Source organism: Quercus suber, unplaced genomic scaffold (genome assembly GCF_002906115.3).
Source record: "Quercus suber isolate HL8 unplaced genomic scaffold, Cork oak 2.0 scaffold_1080, whole genome shotgun sequence".
Lineage (NCBI taxonomy): Eukaryota > Viridiplantae > Streptophyta > Magnoliopsida > Fagales > Fagaceae > Quercus > Quercus suber.
The window spans coordinates 79,072-92,292 of NW_027070486.1; the positions used below are offsets into that span (position 1 = coordinate 79,072).

At 32.8% G+C, this 13,221-nt stretch overlaps 1 protein-coding gene across 1 annotated transcript; it reads left to right on the plus strand.

Moving 5' to 3' along the window:
- The first annotated feature begins 8,750 nt into the window (after positions 1–8,750).
- Positions 8,751–12,060, plus strand: LOC112035246 (aquaporin PIP1-1). Its single transcript, XM_024068071.2, has 4 exons — positions 8,751–9,198; positions 9,330–9,625; positions 11,514–11,654; positions 11,757–12,060. The coding sequence occupies exons 1-4, from the start codon at positions 8,871–8,873 to the stop codon at positions 11,850–11,852; spliced, it is 861 nt and encodes a 286-aa protein (XP_023923839.1). The 5' UTR covers positions 8,751–8,870; the 3' UTR covers positions 11,853–12,060.
- The last annotated feature ends 1,161 nt before the right edge of the window (positions 12,061–13,221 follow it).

Consider the following 13,221-nt stretch of genomic DNA (forward strand, 5'->3'; position numbering starts at 1 on the left):
TTTTGAGGGTTTTGACGTTTTGAATGTGGATGGAAGTTCCCTTTTTCTGCTGTAATACCAACATAAAGAATGTTGAGTATCATAGCTTGGATATAGCTGCTTAGAGCATCAGCAGCGGACAGGGGGAATCCCAAATGTAAGCCTATTTTACCATTCAGGCCCAAATTGTCCGTTCCATTAGAAGTTGTAAACTACAACTATTGCAAAAAAAAGAAAAAAAAAAAGAAAAAAAAAAGAAAAAAAGTGCTACAGTGCGATTCTAAATGTAGAATCACATTGTAGCTCAAATGGTATAATTTTTAATATATTTTATTCCCTCCATATTAATTTATTCTTCTCTTTCTCTCTCCGTCTTCCATCTCTTCTCTCTTCCTTGTTTTTGTTCTGCCCTCTCTACTCCTCAAACCAGAAACACTCTTTTCTCAAACCCAAAACCCAATGTGGTGGTGGTAGTAGCGGCAGAGGTAGGCATGGCATAAAAGTTTCGTTGATGTAGTGGTGGCGGCGGCGGTGGTGTGGGTTGTGTGGCGGTGTGGGTCTGGGTCGGTGGTGTTGGGGGATGGTGGATTTTAGTCATGGGTGGGGTTTCGTTGTGAGTGGATTTCCGTCGTGAGTGAGTTTCAATCATGGGTCAGTTTTGGTTGTGGGTTGGTGGATTTTAGTATTGGGTTTGCTGACATGGGTAATGGGTTTGCTGGTCGGCTCGGTGGAATGGCTCGGTGGAGAGCAACGTGGTGGGTTTCAATATTGGTGAGATCTATGGTGGTGGGTTTCTAGATCGGCGAGATTTGTAGTGGTAGGTTTCTGGGTTTCAATATAGTGTTTTTTTTTTTTTTTTTTTTTTTAAATTTTTTATTTTCTTCTTGGTGATTATGTGGTGGTTGTTTTTTGTGGATGTGGTTGTTGTTGGTAGTTTTTGGAGGCTTCTTTGTGTTTTTTTTCTCTGTGGTGGCTTCTTCTTGTGGTTGTGGTTGGTGGTGGGTTTGGTGGTCGGAGTTGTGGGTTTGCTCAGATTGGTGATGGGTTTGGTCGAGATCGATGTGGGTGGTGATGCTGTGGTGGTGGTGACTGTGGTGGGTGTTTGAGAGAGAGAAACAGAGATTAGAGAGAGAAGAGATTAGAGAGAGAAGTGAGAAATATTTTTATATTATTTTAATGTGTAGTATAATAAAATAAAAGTTTGAATGCTGAGTGAATTGTAAAATGATATTATATAATTGATAAAATAATTTTTTGGGATGGTAAAATAGGATAGAATGGGAGAAACTATTGTGGATGCTCTTATAGCTTAGGTTCTCTAGTAGAATTCAACCATGTCGATGCATTGACCAATCACACATGGTTGGATTTAAATGTTTTTGGAAAAAGATAATGATAGTTTTATTGCATTGATCAATACCTCCATATGGTTGAATCCAAATAAAGAACATAAGGTGTAGCACCTATTTATATCTTAGGAATTACGAACACAGTATAGGTATGGGTATAGGTACGACATGGTGACACGAGTAATTTTTGAAAAATTATAACATGACATAATAGTTATGACATTAGTGTGACAAATACGACATCGATATTGGACTTCAAATAAAGTGTACCTACTTCCTAGATTATATCTAATTTTATCATTAAGTTTAACTTAGACATTGCCTATGTTATAACTTAAAGCTAAACTTGTCATGTGTAAAATACTCCTCAGTCTCCTTTCTTTTACTCTATAGCAAAATTTTTTGTAACTTTTATATTCACAACTATTGAGATGGTATGTTGTAATTTGTACATGAAAAAAAAAAAGAAAAAAAAAAGGAGTTAGTTGTAGATTTAGGTAGAAGTGTTACGATTTGGGACGGAATATTTTTGGTTGAATTCACAACTGTTGAAAGTGATTTCCCATTGGTGAAACTCATATGAGCCATAGTTAGAGAAAATCCCAGAAACAAAAGTTTGGTGTCAACTCAGTCGAAGCTGAAAAGATTTGGACAGCCTAAATTGTGAAAGGTCATCTAACCCTCAATATCACCTGATCATAAAATAGATATTCAAATCAATTTATGTATTGATATCAAAATGGACAATTTAGTAACTTGAGTCCACTAGAATATACCCGAATATTTTGTACAAACAAGAGTATTTCGCGCATAAACTAGTCATAAAAGATAATAAACAATAACTCAGTATAAAAGATAATAAACACATTGATGTAATGTACAACAACAGACGTACCTCAGGAATAAAATTTCGTGGTTCAAGATTAGAATGTGTCATTATTAAGTGGAATATATCAGTAATATATTGTTGCTTGTAATTTTATTTTTTTGATACATATTGTTGCTTGTAATAGAAGTTAATAGTGTCGGTATTTTTCTAGCAAATTTAAAATTATGCTGACATATATTGTAAATCCATCATAAGACGTGATTAACCTTCCCAAAAATCACATGATTATGCCATCAAACTAATGATTTTAAAGCAAGTAGCGAGCTAGTTCATAATCTTCCCAATGCAAATGTTCCTAATTCCTTATCCTCGTCTAGTATGAGAGGGATGATAAAATTAGCGAATAGTGACTACTGCTTGCTGCTAATTAAAGGGGTGCACTTTTTTAATACAACCTTTTTTTTTTTTTTTTTTTTTTTTTTTTTTTTTTGCGTAATATATATCACAATTTGTTAAGTTGATAGGTTGTAGGTTACAATAACCTCACTTTTATATAAAATTTTCATTAATATTATTTTTATTATGTATCAATTATAACATTTTTTTGGGAGGGAATTTCAAGTTTTAACCTATGGCAAGCATAAATAATAATTGTGAAATTTTTTATATTCTCACGTATCAAGTAATTATCAATAATAGACCCTTAAGAGATGTAATCTCATTACAAGCTCACATATGCACAAGTTGCCACAAAGTATACAATCTAAGAAGAATAGATAACTTTTTAAATAAGAGCAGCATGATGTTGTTTGTTAGACATTTTGAATGAAAGAGAGTGGCTGCTATAATCTGCTGGCTCCCATGACCAGTTCTATGTTTGGTGAATTTGTCATGATGCAGAATTGTATAACAATTAATTAACTAGCCAGTGACAGTTCCAGTCCAAAAAAAAAAAAAAAAAAAAGGTGCTGTGACAGAACAGAATCCAAAAAAAATTGCAGCAAAGTAACTTGCACATTGTACAAAACAAAAATCAGCAAATAAATGATAAAAGATGAGCATCAGTAAACAGTGAGAGCATATTCTAGTTGAAGGAAACGCATCCCCGTGATAAATCATCTTTGTCTTGACAATATATGTACCAATTGCGACTTGGTCTGTTGGTCATTGCCTTGAGAATTACTTGGCAAATATTCTTAATGGTTAAGTTGGGCCAGTGGTGGGCCATGATGGTGACATAGCAAAGTATAAAATTCAAGTCACTGAGGTCAAATCGATAGCCACGTGGCCTCTGGTTAGAGGTTTTGGAATTGTGTCTTTGAGCAAAAGGAACTCTTGATTTTTTGTTTTGTTTTGTTTTGGGTAAAAAAAAAAAAAAAAAAACTCAAAATTGTTTTGTTGCTTTTAATGTGAAGAAATGGTTGGCATTGGGGCTAAGTTTAAGCACACTCGAGCATGTGGGGCTGAGCCGTTGGGTGGCTGCATGTGAGGTTTGGGGGTACAAAACCCAGAAAGGTATATCCCTCATGAGTGTGAGTTGTCTAGCACAACAAGCTCTTTTTTTAAAAAAATTGTAAAGCTGAAAAAGATGATTGCAATGAAGAGGATAAAAGGCCCACAAAACTCAGTTAAATAAAGAGAACATAGGAATACGAAAGAAGGGGATGTGTGGTCCAAGACTTGCACCTATTCCTTGTCAACCATGTTTGGGAATGAAAATGATAAATAAATGAATAAAATAACTTTAAGGATAACATTGAGTATGGACTATCATCCAACATCAATCAATTTTGAGACAAAATATTTTTTTAAAATATTTTAATAATTATTGACTTTACATATTAATAGTATTGTCAATAATAAATTCAAATAAAAACGACATCCCTTTAATGATAATAAATCATATTAATAATTAAAAATATATATAGTATATATCCCAAAACATAAGTTAAAAAATGGGTCTAACACTACATTTATTTTATTTTATTTTTTTGGCGCAAAACAACTTAAAATAAATTACACATCTAAGAAGGTAGCAAATTGTTATCAATAAATAACAAAATAGTTTAGCGAGTTTATATAAGAATAAGTCTAGGGTCAACTTGTGTCATAACTTGCCCATGTGTCGAGTTATGGCACCCCTCTATTAATCACAACTCACCACCTGAACAATTTGTAATATAAATTGTGCCCTAAACTTATTCTTAATAATAATCTAACAACTCAACTATTTGTGAAATTTATCATCGAAAGTGTCTGTATGTGCTGAAATATTCCTAGTATGAATGGACATGGGCGAGAGCAAAAGGGGAAAAACAGAAGAAGAAAATCATGGGCCAAACTGCTTTGGAAATGGACCCCTTTGTGAGTACTAAGCACGGTTATATGACGTTGCAAATAGTAATTAGTAATTACTCTTCATAATGTCACGCATACCTGTTGCCACGTGCTTGCACAAAAGGCATTTACTTTCCTAACGGTCACATAACGGTCAATTTCTCTCAACCATCAGATTTGGTTTTCATTGCACACCACTTTTGTGGTTGTGATTGCATTGCCCTAAGTCCTCTTGTAAAAAACTATGAGCAACTACATCAGTTTGTATAAAATTTTTATCTATTTAAAAAAGCATATTTTTTTTTTTATTTTACACACTCACTTTTACAAAACTCAGTTTATCTATTCTATCATCTATTTTATTTAAATAATAATATTTCTTTAATATTTTATTATATCTAACAAACTATTACGCACATGGCCCCACCCACCTTTTTCTTTATTTTTCTCACACCAACCCTCTCTTTTTCTTTGAACTATCTCCCTCTTTCTTGTTTTTCTTTTCCTTCTTCTTCTCATTATTCTTTCTTTTTCTTCAACAGATTTCTCAAACTTAAACCAACCTCACCGCTGCCTTCATCACATTGCCGCCAACAACCCAAGTTAGCCCCAGTTGCAGCGACCCACCACCGCCACCTCCGATCTTGATGTAGTGCTGCACGGTCCCTACTTGACTTCATCTTGGTTTTGGTTAATTTTGGAGTTTGATATCATCTTGTTCTTGCTGGTTCTATGATGGGTTATTGCTGGTTTTAGTTTTTGGGTTTTTGTATTATGATGGGTTATTGCTAATTTTAATTTTTGGGTTTTTGCATTTGGATGGTACCACCTTGATCTGTGGTTGAGGCTGGGCAGGGTGGTTTTGTGATTTTGTTGTTGGAAGAAGATAGAGATCAATGGTTGAGGATGGGGCAGAGGTGATTTTGTGGGTATGTTGTGAGAATAAGACAAAGGAGAGAAGCAAGATGAAGGGGGAGAGAAAAAAAGAATAAAAAAAATCATTTGCACATGAACAACAAAAGTTTTGTATATTTGCACATTTTTGCAAGCATTGATGTGAGTGTTTTTTGGTTAAAATTGAGCACTTTTTGTATTTTGCAAACTTTTTCATCCACTGATGCGGTTGCTCTTAAATAAGCAATTAGCGAGGGAAGCAAGATCGAAAGAAAAAATAAATAAATAAAAAATTCACACCATGGGTTTTACTAACGATAGTAAATTATTTTAGAAAAGATCAATGCTATGTTAACAATATTTTCACAACAAGTCATAACTAGTAGGTTATTATTGATTGTTATAGATGGGCAAAAAAGTAATTTAAGTAGTAAATTTAAATTATATCTAATAATAACTTACCTCTTGTGAAAATGTTGCGGACGTAACAATTTTCTTTTAAAAAAAAATTTATGAAAAAGTAAAAAGTCATTAACTTTTTTTTTTTTTTTATATAGTTTGTTCAATTTTATTTTTCCATAAAGTTTCTAAATTGGAAAAAAAATAAAATTGGAGGGCATATACACATTAACCAAACACATTAATTAATAACCACTTTGCCTTTTTTAATTCAATCATTTATACTTAAAAAAAAAAAATCGGTCATCCATAAAATTATTATTATTTTCACAATTGTTGGTATAATTTATACTAATTGATATATAGTAAGGGTTAGGTTAACGAGTGTTCTTGACGCATTTGTAAATGGATTATTTTAAGAAATTTTTAATACCACCTTATCAAAAAAAAAAAAATTAAACATCAATTACTTTTTTTTTTTCCATGAAACGTTCATAAAAATAGTTCCTAAACAATGTTCTTAGAGCATTTGCTAACTTTTCCCATACAGTAAAACTGATCATAAAGTGAATTGGATCCAACACTATTCCAATATATGTTTAAATTTGATTGTGTCTTTAATAAAAAAGAAAAAAGAAAAAAGAAAAAAGAAAAAAGAAAAAAGAAAAAAAAGAAGAGCATCAGTTGTCACTTAAGTTTTTCATATTAATCCGTTAGATATTATTATTATTTTTTAGATAAGATTAAGATTGTATTGAGTCTAAACAATATAAGAAGATTGAAAAAGTAGAATTATATACTTAAATACTAAAAACATGTAGAATAATTACATACAACCCACATTTTCCATTTCGCTTTAAGCTTATAAGCTTATAAGCTTAGCTTTTAGTTTCTCAGTTTTTATAAACTTGAACATGTTCAGTCTCTAACTCTAAATCTTTTTTTAAGTCCAAGTCCAACTGAAATAAACTTAAATTTGATCTCCTTAACAATTTATTCTTGCAAATAAAGTTACAACTAATTAAAAATTTTGATTGATTGTGAGTAGTGGCCGAATTTGAACGTGTTTTTAATTTGTTATTTGTTAAGTGGGAATTGGGGCATGGGCCATTCGGTCAATTAATAGTTAGTAAATGTTAACACTAAAAGGCAATTAGAGAAGGATGATTCTAGAAAGGAAAAAGGAAAAAAAGAAAAAGAAAAAAAAGACTAGGGGCATGGGACGGGTAGTGATTGAGTGAAGACAAAAGCAAATGTTAACACAATAAAATTTTTCTTAATAGAATTACTAAGACCAACAGTTGTCAAAGTTGAGTTAAATTGTTAAATAAAATAATTGTACAGAGTAAAGACATAAACTAATTGATACAAATATTCTAAGTAATAATAATTGAAGTTCATTTAACAACAATAATTAATACGTTTAACGTATTTTTTTTAAAAAAAATTGGAATAGAAATCTAACTATATCTTAATCTAAGTGCATATATGTGTGAAGCTCCCTCCTAAAGCCTTGAGTCACATCCCTAGCCCTCTCACCGCACAAGAACTTGTACTTATGAAATGACCATCACTCCAAAGATGCGCAGTGGTGCTATATTTAGAAATAGTAGTATATTTTTAAGATATAATCTTAACAATCATAATTATTATGTTCAATATAAGAAGAAAAAATATACAAAATAAACTTATAGTTTATTTTTTATTATCTTCTTAGTACCATCGACAAATTTATAATAAAACTATGTAGAGCACAAAATTCATCTCCAACTCAAGATTCATCTTCTTATTAACCCCCTCTAGAATAAAAATCCTAGAGCCGCCACTGTTTAAACCTTATTTTTTTAAAGTACAAATATACTTTAATACACTTTTAAGTTTTAACACCAAAATTTCAACATAAAGGTAGATAAGCTTTCCAAACTCTATATAATTTGGTTAGGACTTAGGAGGGCAAACATATTTTACAATTGCAAGGCTTCCTATTGGTAGGGGCTGAACTACAAGTTTGAGATTGAGGGCAAAAGCAATAACAATTATGAAAATATAACCTAGTTTATTACCCTTTTCATAAATTTTTATACTTGTTTTCAAAAGTACCCTTATCTCTCTTTTATTATCAAGAATTTACTAACATGTACCCTTAAGTTAGGTATAAATTAGTAAATTATTTTAAAGAATTTTTTTAAAAAAAATGAAAAAGTGATTAATTCTCCTATTATTATTATTTTGTTAGGTTTTTTCTTTTTTTGAGGAAATATTTTGCTAGGTTATCTCTGTTTTTTTACTTCTTTTTCCCGTCTGTTATCCGACCTTACATCATCTTAGTGCACTTTACAGTCAGAAAGTGCTGAAAACTGAAATTCACTGAGCTAGACCACATGTGATCATGGCACCTTCAATTTCCACAAAAAATTTCACATTAAGATTAGGTAATTAATGAATCAGGTGGCCCAGAACAGCTAACCTAGTGGACCAAATTAAAATATTCAAAAACACATCATAAACAAAAAATATGATAATAATAAAAAGGATGACACCCTGTAGAGGATAAGAACAAAACCAAGGCACCAACCGAACCTGTCAACATCCCTCTGGTCTTTCCAGAACCCAAAAAAATACCATTCTTAATCATAATAACTTGATAAGATTAAATATAAAAGAATTTTATTAATGTGTGTCTTTGGGGTATACATTAATTTTTATTTTTAAAAAAAAATTTTTCGCTGAAAATGTAATGATAACTTTGTCAATTTCTGAAAAAATATTTTTAAAAATAAAAAGTTTAATATATGTCTTAAAGGCACACATTAATCGGACCCAACATAAAAAACCCTTTAACAAAAAAGCACAATATTATAACTAATTACCTAAAATTTAATTTTTTTAAAAGTAAAATAAAAAATAAAAAAAGACAACCCATTTTTGCTTTCAGCTAAATAACAGACTTCCCATCTATAAAACCACCTGACCTTCTAACTTTCCTCCACTTCACTGCCTTTACTTGAGTGCGTTCTGAGAGAGAAAGAAATAGCATCTTTTTGAGCTAAGAGAAACACAGAGAGAGAAAGAGAGAGTGAACTATGGAGGGCAAGGAAGAAGATGTTAAGGTTGGAGCAAACAAGTACTCAGAGAGGCAACCCTTGGGCACATCAGCTCAGACAGACAAGGACTACAAAGAGCCACCCCCAGCTCCTTTGTTTGAGCCAGGGGAGCTTTCCTCATGGTCCTTCTACAGGGCTGGGATTGCTGAGTTCATAGCCACCTTTTTGTTCCTCTACATCACCATCTTAACTGTGATGGGTTATAACAAGTCTACAAATAAGTGTACAACTGTGGGTATCCAAGGAATTGCTTGGGCCTTTGGTGGTATGATCTTTGCACTTGTTTACTGCACTGCTGGTATCTCAGGTTAGCTAACTTTTTTTTTTTTTAACCTTCCTTTTTTCTTGTTATTCTTGCTCTCTCTCTCTCTCTCTCTCTCTCTCTCTCTTTTCGTTTGTGTACTGATCAAATATATGTGTATATATTGTTTACAATAGGTGGACACATAAACCCAGCTGTGACCTTTGGGCTCCTTTTGGCAAGGAAGCTGTCCCTTACAAGAGCAGTGTTTTACATAATCATGCAGTGCCTTGGAGCTATCTGTGGAGCTGGGGTTGTGAAGGGTTTTGGACCAACCTTTTATGAGGGAAATGGTGGTGGAGCCAACGTTGTGAACCATGGCTACACCAAGGGTGATGGCCTCGGTGCCGAGATTGTTGGCACTTTTGTCCTTGTCTACACTGTCTTCTCTGCTACTGATGCCAAGAGAAACGCCAGAGACTCTCACGTCCCTGTATGAATTACTATTTCTCTCTTTCTTTCTTTCTTTCTTAATTTTAACTTTACTATGTTTATATATATATATATATATAATTTCTCCCTGGGATTATTTTTCATGACCCTTGCAAGTGATTTTCTGAGTTGATTTTGCGTGGACTGATTAGCTTGTTTGCTTTGCTAGTGCTTTTGGTCTCTTCTTTGTGCTATTTATTACTTTATTTAGCCGTTTTACAAAGTAATGTTTTTTATTTTATTTTATTGTTTTCCTCTTGGTTTTTTGCTTGCAAATTTTGGTCTATGGTTCTTTTGTATTTATCTTAAAAGTGGGGTTTCCGCCAGGTTATGTTTGGAACTCTCTGAGAAAGTTGATCCCCTAACCTTTACTTGCTTTTCAAAATAAGTTGGTTTTTTTTTTTTTTTTTTTTTTTTTTTTTTTTTTTTTTTTTTGAGAAAAAAATAAGTTGGTTTGTTTTCCAAAACAAAAGAAATGTTTTTTTTTTTGCAAAGTAAAATTGACTGTTATAAATTTGCAAAGCTGGTCGGTACCGGTAGGTGTAGGTTGTCAGTTGTCTTATCTTTATAATTTATTTTTTATGCTTTTTATGGTTAGATTTATATTGTAAAGTTCTTGCATGTGCCATTGATTTGTGTGTCCTCCGTGAAAGAGAGAGGGAGAGAGAGTTGTGGGGGTGCTTTTTGGGTGCTGTGACCTTGTGTATATTTGTAAAATTTGAGTAGGAAATAAAAAGTTAAACATGTTGCCCAAAACTGTTTTATACAAATCCTAAAAAGCTTATTTGAAGTTACAATTTTAGTTATTTTTTGAGTATGTGTAAAATAGTTTTTTTGATGAAAAATATGGGATAGAGACCAGCGTGGCAATCCTACTGGTTTGTGACTATAGTAGCACCTTACTCGTTGGGTTTGAGGTCATGCTGGGGTGGAGGAGTGCCATGGTGAGCCATAATTTCTCAGCGTGGAGGCAACTCAAGTGAGTCTATATTTAGACTCAAACCTTGGACCACACACTCAACGCATTTTATGCATCACCCAAGACCACTAGACCACACCCTTGGGTGGTTGGTATGTGTAAAATAGTTTGTATGCAATAAACCCTACCCAAAAATAAATTAAGTGGCACAATAGATTTATAAAATTTAATAAATGTATCTTAGGATCTACTTTATATCTATTGAACCTATTCCATGGAGAAAGATCGTGGTGTGACCCACCACCACATGCAAAGGTAGCGTAACACAAATTTTCTTGGATTCCTTGGGGTTTCTCTTGTTCTTATCCTCTGGTTCTCTCCCACTCTAGACTAGAAAATTATTGGTATCAATTATCAACTACAAGTGACCATCTTAATCCATTATCTACCATATCTACCATGGATTAATTTGCGGGGGGTAACACATCGCAAATAAATGACATCTATCTTGTATCAAAATTATTCATGGCAGTAGATTTGATCTTGTATCGAAATGATTCGTGGTAGTAGATTTTGATGCAGCCGTTGATGTGTCCCAATTAGTATCTATTGTATACAAAATCAGCTTGGTTTGAGCATTTAACCCGAACAAAATTCACTACAATTTTACAACAAATCTCAATTTTCCTATTAAAATGTACTACCTTATTTGGGGGAAAAACAAAGTTACAGGAAAATTGACATGTCACAAGGCCAATGATGTGTTCGAATTCTTGTTCATGCTGATGTGGCATGAGTTTTAGAGCAAACTTGACAAATTAAATGTTGTGACAAACATCAATTGACTTTGATAGTAATCTAAGATATATGAAAAGCACAATGTTAAATGTGAAAGCAGAAATCAATTGACTGGATTAGTAATTTATGCATTAAACACAATGTTCTAACTAGTGTATTATCATTTTTGCAGATTTTGGCTCCACTTCCCATTGGGTTTGCTGTGTTCTTGGTTCACTTGGCTACTATCCCCATTACAGGAACTGGTATTAACCCTGCCAGGAGTCTTGGAGCTGCCATTATCTACAACAAAGACCATGCATGGGATGACCATGTAAGCCTTGAATTATAAATCATATTTAACCTACAATACATTATTATTTACTCTTTGACATGAGGTTAAGATTAACAATATATCTCCCTTTGATTAAAACAGTGGATCTTCTGGGTTGGACCCTTCATTGGTGCTGCTCTAGCTGCTGTGTACCACCAGATAGTTATCAGAGCTATTCCTTTCAAGGCCAGGGATTAAGAATCTTCCCACTTTGAAGCTTCTCCTCACACCATCTCTTTTTATTTTTATTTTCTTCTACTCTTTTCTTTGATGTGCATTTTTCTCTCTCCCCTAAATGTGCATTTGGTGTTAATGTATTAATTGTGTGTAAATTATGCTGTATTAAGTTTGTAACAGCTTTAATGGAGAATTCTTTAATGTTTATGCAACAGTACCTAATTTGCTACTTTGCTTGCTGTAATAATATACATTATGTTTTGTTCTTTCTCATTTTATTTTTTGAAAATCCAGTCAAATTTTATATTGAAACTGTCTAAGAAGGAAATATCACGAAATACAAGAGGAACTACATCAGAGGCCTTCTTATAACTCAGCAAGATACTTGAAATCAAATCAGCTCTTCATGGGCATAAATTCTTCTTTAACCCATTTATTTTCTTTTGCATCTATTAGAGCACTTACAGTAGCATCCTTCGGAATATCCTGTTAGTCTCATAACATGAAAAGCAAGCAATGCTTTTATGCAACCTGGATTAACCAAGAATCAAAATGGTTGAAAGGGCTTTGTCCTTATCATAGAAGGGAATCCTGCATCTTATGGGTAGAGCTTGGTTACCCAATACTTGAATTAAAATCTCTCCCCCATTTTATTTTAAGCAAAAAAGAATGAAAATACTTTGTAAGTTGTAAGGATTGATACTATTTTTTTTTTTTTTGAAGGGATGTATATTTTGGAAACAGTCCAGATAAAGTAAACAAAATTTGAATGGTTGGTCCAATGAGTCTGAAATTTCATGTGATTCATGAGATTTCGGATTTATTGTCTTCTTGTTAATACTTTGACAGAATACTCAGGAGTTTCGAAAGGATTTTTTGGGTAATTAAATTTTTTGCCTTGGCTGAAATGTTGCAAGTGAAAGGTGTGCCATACTCCCTCATCGAAAGGGACATCTTGCCAAGTGCCCACTCAGGTGATGAACAACATAATGAATGAGGCATGCAATGATCGAAGAGATTCCTTTAGATGCAAAGGGCATCTCCATCCCCCACATAAGATAGTGGGTGAGTTCCTTTAAATGTGTGAATAAAATTACCAAGAAAAAGACTTCAAAGATCTTGCTTGCTAGTCAATTTTTATAATGCATATATTCTTTATTTAGTTTTCTTCTTCTTGAAAATTAAGCTACACTACACAAGAAAGATTTTGAGTCTTAACCCAAAAAAAAAAAAAAGTTTTCTAAAGGCTAAAATGATAATAGAACAAAAAGTAACAAAATATTCCAAAATTTAAAAATATTTCCTTGACTAATCCCTAACCATCATTAGAGAAAGTGTTTTTGGTTAGTGTTCCTTTGTCACCAAACCGTGCTTAGGGTTTGGTCAAGAA

Bases quoted from the DNA above. Each gene is read 5' to 3' on its own strand.
- LOC112035246 (XM_024068071.2), top strand. From the start codon at position 8,871: ATGGAGGGCAAGGAAGAAGATGTTAAGGTTGGAGCAAACAAGTACTCA. The intron at 9,199-9,329 runs GTTAGCTAACTT...TGTTTACAATAG, and splicing joins CTGCACTGCTGGTATCTCAG to GTGGACACATAAACCCAGCT. The intron at 9,626-11,513 runs GTATGAATTACT...TCATTTTTGCAG, and splicing joins CCAGAGACTCTCACGTCCCT to ATTTTGGCTCCACTTCCCAT.